The 11853-nt window shown below is 48.5% G+C and overlaps 1 protein-coding gene across 1 annotated transcript; it reads right to left on the bottom strand.

Moving 5' to 3' along the window:
- Nucleotides 1–984: 984 nt before the first annotated feature.
- ISL1 (ISL LIM homeobox 1) lies at nucleotides 985–10725 on the bottom strand (the record flags this gene model as incomplete). Its single annotated transcript, XM_079702608.1, has 6 exons — nucleotides 985–1101; nucleotides 3156–3323; nucleotides 4560–4846; nucleotides 6682–6941; nucleotides 9671–9860; nucleotides 10698–10725. 6 exons carry the CDS (start codon nucleotides 10723–10725, stop codon nucleotides 985–987), a joined length of 1050 nt encoding a protein of 349 aa, XP_079558734.1.
- Nucleotides 10726–11853: the final 1128 nt, after the last annotated feature.

Below are 11853 nucleotides of genomic sequence, written 5' to 3' on the forward strand. Positions count from 1 at the left end.
ACAACCTTTATCTTTTTTTTTTTACTTCAGCAAACAAAACATAATGTCAAATGACATGAAAAGTGGCAAGTCTTCCGACAATAAATAATAAATTACTTTATAATTTTTGCAACGCAAGAGCAAACAAAAAAAAGTTTCCTTTTTTTCCTCTTTATTTCCAGAGAGAGCGAAAACAGTCATTTTAACCAATAACTATACACATCTTTGGGGGAAAAGTTCTTGGACAGACACAAGTCAAACACAATCCCGAGACGCTTGTGGCAAAATAGAGGTAACCTTGTTGCAATGCTTTATAAGTTGGTTTTTAAATCTGAATTCAAAAACCTTTAAAGTCGCTTCAGACTTCTTGATAGAGGATGGATCTCAAAAAAAAGAGGGGGAGGGGCAAAAGGAAAAAAGAAATCAGCTACAGGACATGCTAGAGACCCAGGATTTCAATTAACCCCTTGTTAAAGTCAACTAAAAACATCGCAAACCAACGCAGCTCCACCTTCCTGAAAGGACTCTTTCAGCCAAAGAGGCCAGTTTCTCTTTCTGCTCATTTGCTGGAGCTCCTGTTTGGCAAGGCAATGACCAATATAGAAACAGCACCATTCAGAATAAGATGGACTAGAAAATCTCTATTTCTGCTTTTCTCTAGATGTGCAGTGAAATGAAAATGCTTTTTTTGAGATCCTTGAATATAAATCCTCTACGTTTTAAAAACGTCTTTTTTTTTTTCAGTACTCCTAGGTCATTGGATAGCATTATGTTGGGTTTGGGTTTTGTTTGTTGTTTTAATTCTAGTAAAATCCCATGATTGTCTTCACAGTGTTGCTACCATATCACCTTGTCATTAAAACAGACTTCGTGCGTTTCATGGAGCATTCATTTCTTGATTCAGTTTTTATTGACTGGGTCGTTAAATACTTTTGTTTCAGAGTTCAACATTATAATTTCCCACTTTCTCCAACAGGGAAAAAAATACATCTGAATGAATGTTCCTCATGCCTCAATTGGACTGGCTACCATGCTGTTAGGTGTATCTGGGAGCTGAGAGGACATCGACGCCACTTCACTGCCAGTGGAATTAGAGCCCGGTCCTCCTTCTGAAAAATTGACCTGCATAGAAGGTTAAGAAATGAATAAAGGAGGCTGTGATCGTATTCACAAAAGGATTATAAACTTGTCCTCTGTGTGTGTGTGTGTCTGTGTGTGTGTACGTGTCTGTGTGCAGAGACAGATATATAGATAGAGATATCCACATATATAATTGAATTTTAACAGGCTTAAAGAAAGCCTACAAGGAAAAGAACTTGGGAAGAAATCCTCTCTCTTTCCCATCTTCCAAGAGATCTCTGTTTTAACTGAAACTGAATTCCCAACATTATGTTGCATTCAATTATTTAAGAACAAATGTGTTTCCCACTGTAAAATGGCATCGCAACTCTACCATGCATGCTCGAAATAAAATTATCCTGCCGGCTACGTGTTGCCCTGGGAGCAGGCGAGTTCTCAGTCTCTAGGCGTCAAAGCCTCTCTTCTCGAGTTGGAAAATCCATAACACGCTGCTCAGATAGTGTGACGGGAGATTCAGAGGAGGCTCCACAGAACAGTGATTAACTCCTCAGAGGGTTCACAGCGTGGCCTTTCTTCCTTGTTGTTGGTCCTGCTGCCTTTTGGCCTCTTTCTCTCTTTCAATCAGGCTCTTCCTTCCGAGAGGAGACCCATATATTATAACGTCATCCACATTATAAATATCTGGCTCCTTCTCTTAAGCCGAAAGTATTGTGTTGCTGTTGTAAACCTTCTTCTCCACTCTGCTCCCAACACCTCCCCAACCTCGGCTTCCCTTCCACTGCTCTCAGCTGACACTAAAGTTTCAGGAGGTGCAAACACTTGGCTGCCCTGAACCCTCCCCTTACCTGCCTTCTACGATCCAAATAACTGGTAAGATTAGCCTGACACTAAAAATAATTTCTTTTTCCTAATTCCAGGGTCTACGTTCCTTGCTATCTTATTGAACTTTCCCACTGTGAGGCCAAGGGACTTCTCACATCTGCCTCCTCTAGACTGGCCCACTTGCAAACAGACACCTGGGCCAAGCCCTTTTAACCCCTGCCTGTGGCCCATTACCCAACTGTTGCCACAAAGAAAGAAAATGCCCTCCAGGTAAATGTGAGGGGAAAAAGTTAACCTCAATTCAAGCTTTATTTTCAAAGAAAGGAACAAGTTTTTCGGATGGATCTTGTTTTATAGAACAAGATCCTATAGGGCTGTTTATTACTTAAGAAAAAAAACCGTATGTGTACATATATCATCTCACAGAAGATATATACTTAATAATCTTAGTTATCGTCACCCAGGTGAAAGGTGTTGAGTTTTCTCTTCTCTGGATGTGTAGAACATATTAACACGAAAACCGGTTTTCACATTATTATCTCTCTGATCGGTAGAACTCAGGTTCCTTTTGCTATACATGCCCCACAGTATGTGACTGTGTATGATATTTGAACTTACACACTAAAAAAATGTTTAAGCAGTCCTACATCTTAGATTAAGATATAGTCCCAGAAAGAGATATAGTCACAAAAAGTATCAATCATATCTTTGAAAAACTGAACTCTTTATTGGTATATTTGAATAGTGCACAGATAGGTGCCTGCTGACCACTGATAATAACATTTATTATGTATTACAACATTGATTAGTATTACAATCACCTTGATTTAGGTCCTTAACTGTACCATGCTCTAGGAGCTGAGAAGGGAGTAAATTTACTGGCTGCTGATCAAAATGCCAAGGTGATCTTTAATGTCCCTTCTGACGCTACAAGTCAAAGATGTATGATTCTGCAACCCAGGATACCTTCCCACGCGTGTCTATTTAGTTAGGCACCTTGAAGTTAACCCCTCAGAACAGGCCTGATTGGTAGAAAATTCAACCTATATGGTCAAGCTATGAACTCTCACAGAAAACACTGACAAGAGGTTTGTTTTCCTTGCGTGCTTCCCTCCTCTCTCCAACACACCCCCTTCGTCCCTCCCCGACCCTGGGGACGGGGAGCACCCTCCTCGCTAACGCCCACCCCCCAGAATCTTTCCTTATGTGACAGTTTAACCAGAATCTCCTTTCTCTGGAGATTCAGCCTCCCCACTCTGGGAGCTGACACTTACCAGTTGCTGAAAAGCCGGCTGATCTATGTCACTCTGCAAGGCGAAGTCACTCAGTACTTTCCAAGGCGGCTGGTAACTTTGCACCTCCACTGGGTTTGCCTGTAAGCCACCGTCGTGTCTCTCTGGACTGGCAGCCACCATGGGAGTTCCTGTCATCCCCTGGATATTCTGTGAATAGGTCCCCCCCAAGACCAACATGTTAATGAGCAAACTCCCTCCCTCCATTGTCTGTGCAGGCTAAGCAAATATACCCTGGTATTATCTTATCTATATAGCGGCCTTTATTGACTCAGTTAATCTGCTGCGCGTATGGATATTAGCCAGGGTTCAGTTTTGTGTTATTACGTTTTGTTCTTCTGTTTCTGTGGGCTGGACTATTAGGTCTGCTTGGACCTTATTAAGCGAAATTCTGTTTCGACTTTCTTCTTTCCCCTTAAATTCACGGTTCATCCCAATTCCGCCTGTCTGCCTTTCCAGGCCATAGCATCTCAGTGGAAAGCTGAGGCAGGATAGGCCTCCCTTCAGCCTCTAGACATGGTGATTTTCTGGGCAGTTTGTTAGTCAGATTTGGGGGTAGATTTTCTGCAGGCAATTCTCCAGGAGCCAACCCCGACTCCCAAGCATTTGGGTCTGGCCACTATTGTGCTATTATGCACTAACCAACTTAGAAAATGCCCTGGCCCAGGCTTGGCCAGTCTGCCAAATTTAATGACAGCAGGTTTTATGGCATTTAAAAATAGGGCCTAAGCAGTAAAAAGCAAAAAAAAAAAAAAAAAAAAATGCTGGTTGGTGGGGGCAAGAAAGAAACTCTTTAGTTGAACTTAACCAGGAGGCCTACCAGTTGGGTGCTGCTCTGGGCCAGGGATGATAGTGGGTAATAGTGCCAGGGACCTGACATCTCTGGAGACCTGGGCTTGACCTGGAGCAGAGGGTGCCCTGTTTTCACGGGTCACCTTGGGGCACTTCGCCCACCTGGGGGCTCTGCTGCAGGCTGCGCACGGGGGACACCGGGATGACCCTGGGTTAAAAAGGAAGCCAAGGAGTTGTCCCTTCCTCCTCTCGGCTGCCCGAGGAACTGATGACCGGAACTTTGGCAAAACCAGCGCCAGGCCTCACTGCCCACAGAGGGGGCGACGGCCCCTCCGGATCCGGGATGGGGCAAGGCTGAAGGGCACGAGCCCACCCCCGCGGGCTGGGGCCTCCCAGAGCAGCACGGGCCGCGGTGTGGCCGCTGGGCCGGGCACCGGTGGGGGGGCCTCTCCCCGGGACGTGGCGGGGGGGCCGCCAGTGCCGGGTCCTCCTCCGGAACCGGAGGGAAACGGCGCCGGCCCACCTGGGCAGCCGGCACGCACGCCTCCTCGGCTTCCCCCTCTCGTCCCCTGTCCGGGCCCCAGGGCCACTCACAGTTTTGTCATTGGGTTGCTGTTGCTGGAGCTGCTTCATCATGATGCTCCGCTTCTTGTCCTTGCACCGCTTGTTCTGAAACCAGACCCGGATCACGCGGGGACTGAGGCCGGTCATCTCCACCAGTTGCTCCTTCATGAGCGCGTCGGGCCGGGGGTTGGCGGCGTAGCAGGTCCGCAAGGTGTGCAGCTGCTTCTCGTTCAACACAGTCCGCACGCGGGTGGTCTTCTCTGGCTGCTTGTGGACGTGGGGCCGCAGGGCCGGCTGCCGGGCGGAGATGGGCTCGGCTGCGGGGCAAGGGGTGCCGTGAGCGGGCCGGGCCGCCCGCCCGCGCCGCTCCCGGACAATGGACAGCTCTTTGCAGCCTCGACAGACAAAGCAGGGGCGGCAGAGGTGGGGGTAAAGGGCGCGAAAGGGAGAATAAAATCTCGCTCTCTCATCTCAGAGGTCAGTGCTCAGTAATCCGGGCCCGGAAAGCAGCCTCCGCCCCTGCTCGTGTCAACATGGAGTCAGCAAAGGGGCGCACGTCTCAGGGCCTGTCCCCCTGCTCACAGCAAGGACGGCATCGTTCTGCCTTGTTTCTCCTCCCTCCGTGCCTTTTCTAGTACCCGGACTGGGCCCAGGTTACACCGAGTCCACACCCCGCCCAACCCCCAACGCACAGGCGGTACTAGGGAAGGAAACGCAGAACACCCCAGTGACAGCCAGAGACACTACCCCAGTGGGATGTCTGCAGCGCAAAGGCTGAGGAGAATTCTGACAGAGAGCTTGCACTTCAGTCCCCAGGGTAGAGTTATATCAAGGGGATAAAGAAATTCGGGATTTCGGCCATCTCTCCAGCCTTTGATCTTTCTTAGTCTACCTGGATCTACTAAATCTACCTGGATGTTCCTGATGTGATCTGATTCCAAGAAAAGGAAAATCGAAACTCTTTAGAGCTGCCCGGCCTCTAGAGAAAAGACAGCTGGGGAGTGTTCTGGCTCCTGGCTCCCTGCCAATACTTCGGCCTCGTCTGTGCTTCCCACAGCAGAGCACAGGTTGCACCTAACAGAAGTTGCCACCTCTGGCTTTGCCCCCCCCTGCAAGCTAAGTCACAAATCCCCCAGGACGGAATTCTTAGAGCTGCCAGAGAGCAGAGGAGGAAGAGTTGTAGTTTTCTCACAGCCAGAACTCGGGGCGAATTGACACTTTAAAAATGCACAGGGCAGATCTATCAAGACCGGAAAGCAGGGATGGAAACATTGTCTGCCTTCTTACCTGTGGCCCCCCCTCCTGGTCAACCTTGCTCTATTTCTACTCTCCTTCCTGGGACAAGGACCCTCAGATCTGTTTGTTACAAATCCTGCACTTTCCAGGACCCCCCCAGGGGGTCAGGTCAACACCTGTGGGGTCAATTTAGTGTCACAGCAACAGGCCCAAAGATGAAATTCTCACCAAATCAAGTAGAATGAACGGTTTAAAGAGGGAGGCGCCCTTTAAAAGGCAATTACTTCAGATAAGCTTGTTGACAGTTTTAAATTACGGCTCCGTGCAAAGGCTTGCAATTATTAAAACTGTATCTTTGCAGGCCCACTCTCTCACAAAGGGATACAAATAAAATTTTAAAATATTTTGGAGTGGGGGGCAGTTTGCAAGGGAAAAGGAATTGAGAGGCTAAATAACTTGAGGCCACCTAAGCTTCCTTCATTGGGTTAAAGGAGGAAGCTCCAGGGGCATAGAGCTCCACCCCTTTAATTAGGCAGCTGCGGGGAGAATACCTGGCGGGGAGCTGAAGCCCGTTTGCAGTAAGCCGCGTTTTGGAGGCCAAGGTGAACTGGAAGTACTGTTTGGGCGTGTGCATACACGTGTGCCCAAGCAGTGTGCATTCACGGGCACCCACATCTAGACACACAGACGGGTAGCTGTGCTGAGGGGAGTCAAGGGAGACAGTGAGGGCATTGAACCTTGCTGCGAAAGAGTGAAGCTCGGTGCAAACCGCACCCAGAACCCTCCGTCTCCGACCGCAGCAACCGCCGCAAGGGTCCCAGGGTTGCTGCGGCCGCTGGCGCGCTGGCAGGGGTGGCGCTGGCCTCGCCTGGCGCCTGCCTCCCCGAGGAGGGCCTCCCTCCGCGCCCAGGAGTACCTGCCATTTGCAGCGGCCGCGCCGGGTGCAGGGGGCTGAGCGGGTCGCCGGCGCCCAGGCTGGCCCTCTCCACCACGTCGTGATCCGCGCGGCAGAAGAGCCCGTCCTCCCGCAGCGCGAACTCGTCCCCGGGGATGAGCTGGCGGCTGCAGGCCACGCAGCGGAAACACTCGATGTGGTACACCTTGGAGCGGGCGCGCATCACGAAGTCGTTCTTGCTGAAGCCGATGCTGCACTTGGCGCATTTGATCCCGTACAACCTGCGCGGGGGCCGGGCCCGGGGCGGGAGGGAAGCACAGAGAGAGGGGGTCACTTCAGGCGGGCGCTGCCCCCGACCCAAGGTCGCTGGCAACCTCGGCCACAACGCCCTGAGACACTGAAATCAGCATTCGCAGACAAGCTGGGAATGGGAGGGTGGAAATGATTAGATTTCTCTCGTTTCCCGCTCCATTTCCCTTTCCTATGAGCTTCTGTGTCTCGATCCGTATCTCTTAGTTGAAAACGCCCAATCCAAACTATCGAAAAATGTTTGACGTGTTGGAAGCCTGGGCCGCTGCTCCAGCGACCAGTCCAGGGTGGCCCTTGCCGCTCTTGGCAGGAAGGGGTCCAGGGGGACTCCGGGAGTCACTGGCCCCAAATTTTCGCCTCCCTATCCCCCAATTTCTGCTGCTAGAAACGTCTCTAAAACTGCAACCCAAATCCTCCTTTCAAAAGAAAATGAGGTTATGGAATGAGATTGTCACCCCACTCGGTTTGAAAACACACAAATGCACAGGCAGAAGAACAAAATGAAACCTCTGAGGGTTTCCAGAGCCCTTTCCGCACAAGCCCACTGCACTTTTCCCCCGCTAAAGATCTTTTCCTCAGGCAGCAATGTTAGCAGCAAGTTTCCTCTCCCTTCCTCCTTTTATTATTATTTTTAAAATCTGCTTTGGTTCCCTCCATCTTTTTCAAGTTGCTGAAGCATCTACCTTTATTTCAGTTTGTTTGAGAACCCTGACCAGACAGAAAAATGAACAGACCCACTCCTAAGGTCTTCCTCACTGCTGACCTTTCTTTACCAGGAGACAATCCTTGTAGGTTTCATCTAGAGGCTCTGCCCTGGCCCCCTCTCCGCGTTATCACTAATAAAGCAGGCGCGTTCCTACAAACAGAGAGAATGGAGGAGAGGAAAAGACCTACACAAAGGGGGGTAAGGGGGAGCCTCGCTCCCCCAAGGGGAGAAAGGCATTCGGAAATCTAAAGGGTCTCTCTGTTCTGCTTTTACAACTACAGGATTTCAAAGGGACACACACACTTGCACGCGCACGCACACACACAGTTGAAAGAGTGGAGAAGAAAATGTAAAAGCGATTGGTTCCTTCCACTAACGTTTAGCCAGAACTAGGCACAAGCAGGTCTGAATACAATTGAGCCAAACACTATCTCCACAGGAGTAAAGCTACTGCTGGGGGTTGAGAAGTGAGCTCTCCCTCTCCACAATCTCCAGTTCACAAACCAATCAAGTAAACAATTGAAAATGGCTCATTTGTCAGAGGTTAGAAGGTAGATTCAAAAGTTTTCCCTCCCTCCGCCTACTCTATGTGAGATCTTCCACTTCATAGGATGAGGACTTTACCTTGCCTGTGACCAAACAATTTGGAAAATCCCTCCCCCTTCCTCTAGCTCCCCACTTCCCCTCTTTCCTCCCGTTCTCCTCCCCCACCATCAAAGTATTAATAAACTTTTTTTTTTCTGCACTGTTCAGCTTTATTAAAATTACACTGTCCACTTCATGGTTTTAAAATAACAAAAAATACTGCACACTAAGTGAGCAGGAAAAAATTGTAACTGCATACTTAAATCACAGCTAAACTTTAAGGTTAAGTTCTAAGCTCCATAAACTCTATGACTTACAGAGCTAATTACTTGTTAACAGCCACTGGAGAACTTATTTTTAAATATAATATTTTGATATTATTCGACATAATAACGAAGGTGTTATCTCTTCTGTTTTGTTCTTAAAACAATAATATTTTCTTTGGAAGTTCTACTTCCTTCCTAAGGCAGAAAATGAAGTTTCTGACATATGTATACACAAGTCAGAAAATTTGAGATTGGCAAAGCATGAAGTTTAGACGCAGAATAAATTGAAAGAAAAAAAAATTCAGAAAGTTCCTTATGTGGTTTTATTCTTGACAGTAAGGGCAATTCGCTCATTTTATCAGTTACCAGATTTTAATGTGAGAAAGGAAGCTGTTCAATTATCTAAATATACCAATTGTTCGTAGACAGATGATGGGCAATTTGATCTGCTCTGTCTAATTCATCAGCTCAGATAAGATAAGAAAGAAGACAGTCAGATGTCACCAAAGGGTTAATATTTTAAAAGATTAAATTTCCGGTCTTTTTTACAGAGAATATTTGGGTTGGTTTTTAAATTTTCTAGGCAGGAGTCCTTACCCTAAAAGTAAAAGGGCAATATCTCTATTTGCGCTTTCAAAGTACATCTCTAAATATGCTTAGGTCAAACTATTTCACCTATTGCATTGACATCTCCGAAGAATCTGGAAGTTACTAATAAAATACTTAATTAAAATAAATAAAAAAGAAAAAACATTGCATGATACAATAAAAACCAACCAACCTTTTTTTTTTAAGTTTAGAAACCCCAACTTTTCCATCTTGAATTTATTTTTGTTTGTTTTGGAAAGGGGAGGGTAACAGAAGAAAATAATTTGAGCATCACAAATTCCAAGAGCAATTATACAAGCTTCAATGCCACATAATTTATGGGAACCACTATCGAGTTTCGCGGGGGGTTTTTTCCCTCTAAAAAGTAAAATGAACAGCATAGGTTAATTTACATATTACACTTACAAGGGTAACTTTTGCACGCTGGAATCCATTAAGGCAAACTTCACCAAAGGACAAAGCCACACAAAATAATAACGAATGGGGAGAGAGAGGGAAATCTCACAAAATTAAGGAAGTAGTATAAATGGCGTACCTGATATAATCTCTTTTACAGTAGGTTTTCCCATCTCTAACAAAGCACGTACAGCTCTCGTCCAAATACTGATTACACTCCGCACATTTCAAACATGCCGCATGCCATTCCAAATCTGGAGAAACCCTCAGAATATACTGATCGTGAATTTGATTGCCGCAACCAACACATAGGGAAATCAGACGTTTTTCTGAAATGAAAATAAATACATGATTGACTAACCGTTTACTTCCTACAGAGATAAACACACTTTTAGTGTCGTTCTCTTATAGGGCGTACTCTGGGAGTTTGTTTTTTTCTTTTAAGAGTATTGCACTTTGGGATGGTAATTGGAGTGTGCCATCAAAACCCTGACTCGTTTTTAAAAGGAGGTGGAATATATGTAAAATGAAGATTTGAATAGTCTACATTTGTAAGCCTAGCACGCAATCAAACCCGTTCATTTTGTATTTCTTTTTCCTCCCTCCTCCCTCTTTGCCATAATCATTGGGAAAGATTATGGATAAGTCAAGTCAAAGAAAAGGTTTTGACTAGAAGCGTTAAGTGAACGCAGGGATGTCTATATTTTCCATGAAGCAGGCTCTTAAATAGCACATAGGACTGGAAATTGTTAGCAAGAGCAGACATCAATACAGTTGTCACTCGTTCTCTTTTGCAAGTCTAATGCTAATTCACATCTCCGGGTATTGTACTTGCAGGCGGACCTTTGCAACAGAATAACCTTCTCGGAGAGCTCAGGATTCCCGAGGAGGAAACCACCGCTTAGCACCAGAAGGCTAGGGTTTTGGAGGGCACGCAGGCGAATTCAAACACAAGGTACGATCAGTTTCCCGAAGATCAGAACCGACAGCAAGCATGCAGGCGTGGCGGCAACAAGAAAAAGCCACCTTCTCTCTCTCTCTCTCTCTCTCTCTCTCTCTCTCCAAGCAATGACTCGAACTCCGAAGAGCCCTTGGCACCCTTGCCTGAGAGAGACCCCCGCACAAGAACAGCACACCGAGCCCCACAAGGTAAAATCGCCTCTTACTTTTTGGTGGATCTCCCATGTCTCCCATATCTGTAACAGGGAGTAATGTCCACAGTGAAATGGTGGTTGTACAGTTGGTGGCCAGCCCACAGAGAGGATGCTGGAGCTGTGGCTAAGTGGGAAACAGTGGCCCCTAGGGTTGCCAAGGCTGAGAGAGCCGCTGCCCGGCTGCGCCGCGCCCTCGCGGATCGGGGAGTCCAATTTAAGCCGGCGGAGCTGGCGGAGCGGAGGCGCTGCGGCGGCGGCTGACTCGAAGCGGCTCGGGCACCTCTCTTCCTTATCTCTTACTCAAACTTCTCTGCTCCAACTCAGCTCCATCGCCATTGGTCTGACGCAGCGCGCGGGGACGTCAGGCGAGCGCCTCGCCCATTGGCTGCGGGGCGCGCGGCGCAGCTGTTCTGATTATCATATTTCAGCCTCGCTGCTGCCGTGCGCCACTGACCGCTCAGCGAGCCCGCGGGAGAGGATTAGGGCTCCCGAGGCGAGTAGCTCGGGGCTCAGGCTGCTCTCCGCCGATGCTCTGGCGGCCCTGCCGCTCTGGCTTTTGGCTTCCTTCTCCTCCTCCTTTTCCTGCCCCCTCCCTTGCTCCTTTTCGGCCGTGCCGCCAGCGCCCTCGCCTCCTATCGCGCTGCTCCTCCGCCCTGCGCTCCTGGGGTCCCCGCAGTCCGGCTGGCCGTGTTGCGCGCTGGGCTCACTTTTCCGCCGCCGGTGGCGAGTGGCTGGTGGGTAGGTCTTCCTGATGACGAGGTCCTTCCCGGGCTTTAGGAAGAGGGGCGACTTGGAACAGGCCATTTGCCTCGTTTGGTTTCGCGCTTTGGCGCACAGCTCCGGGCCTGGCCGGGCTTTGCTGCCGGGGCGGGTGAGTTCCCTAACTGGCTGCGCATAGCGCGCTGGGAGCTGCCTAGGGGAAGACGAACCGGTCATGGGATGAATAGACCCAGAGGAATTGTTCGCTGCTGCTACCCCACTACCCCGTTACCCCTGACCTCAGATCTCCAGAAACGTGGGGGATGGGGGGAAGGGGCACTTCTTGCCTAAGGGGAAAATCAGGTTGGAAGCGCACAGGTAAAACCAAGCTGACTCCGCGGACTACTCTCTCCTTCCGACCCGCGAGGTCTGCTTTGCAGTTTAGAATTAGGAAGTGCACTAACCCGAA

Source organism: Hyperoodon ampullatus, assembly GCF_949752795.1.
Source record: "Hyperoodon ampullatus genome assembly, chromosome: 4".
Classification (NCBI taxonomy): Eukaryota; Metazoa; Chordata; class Mammalia; order Artiodactyla; family Ziphiidae; genus Hyperoodon; species Hyperoodon ampullatus.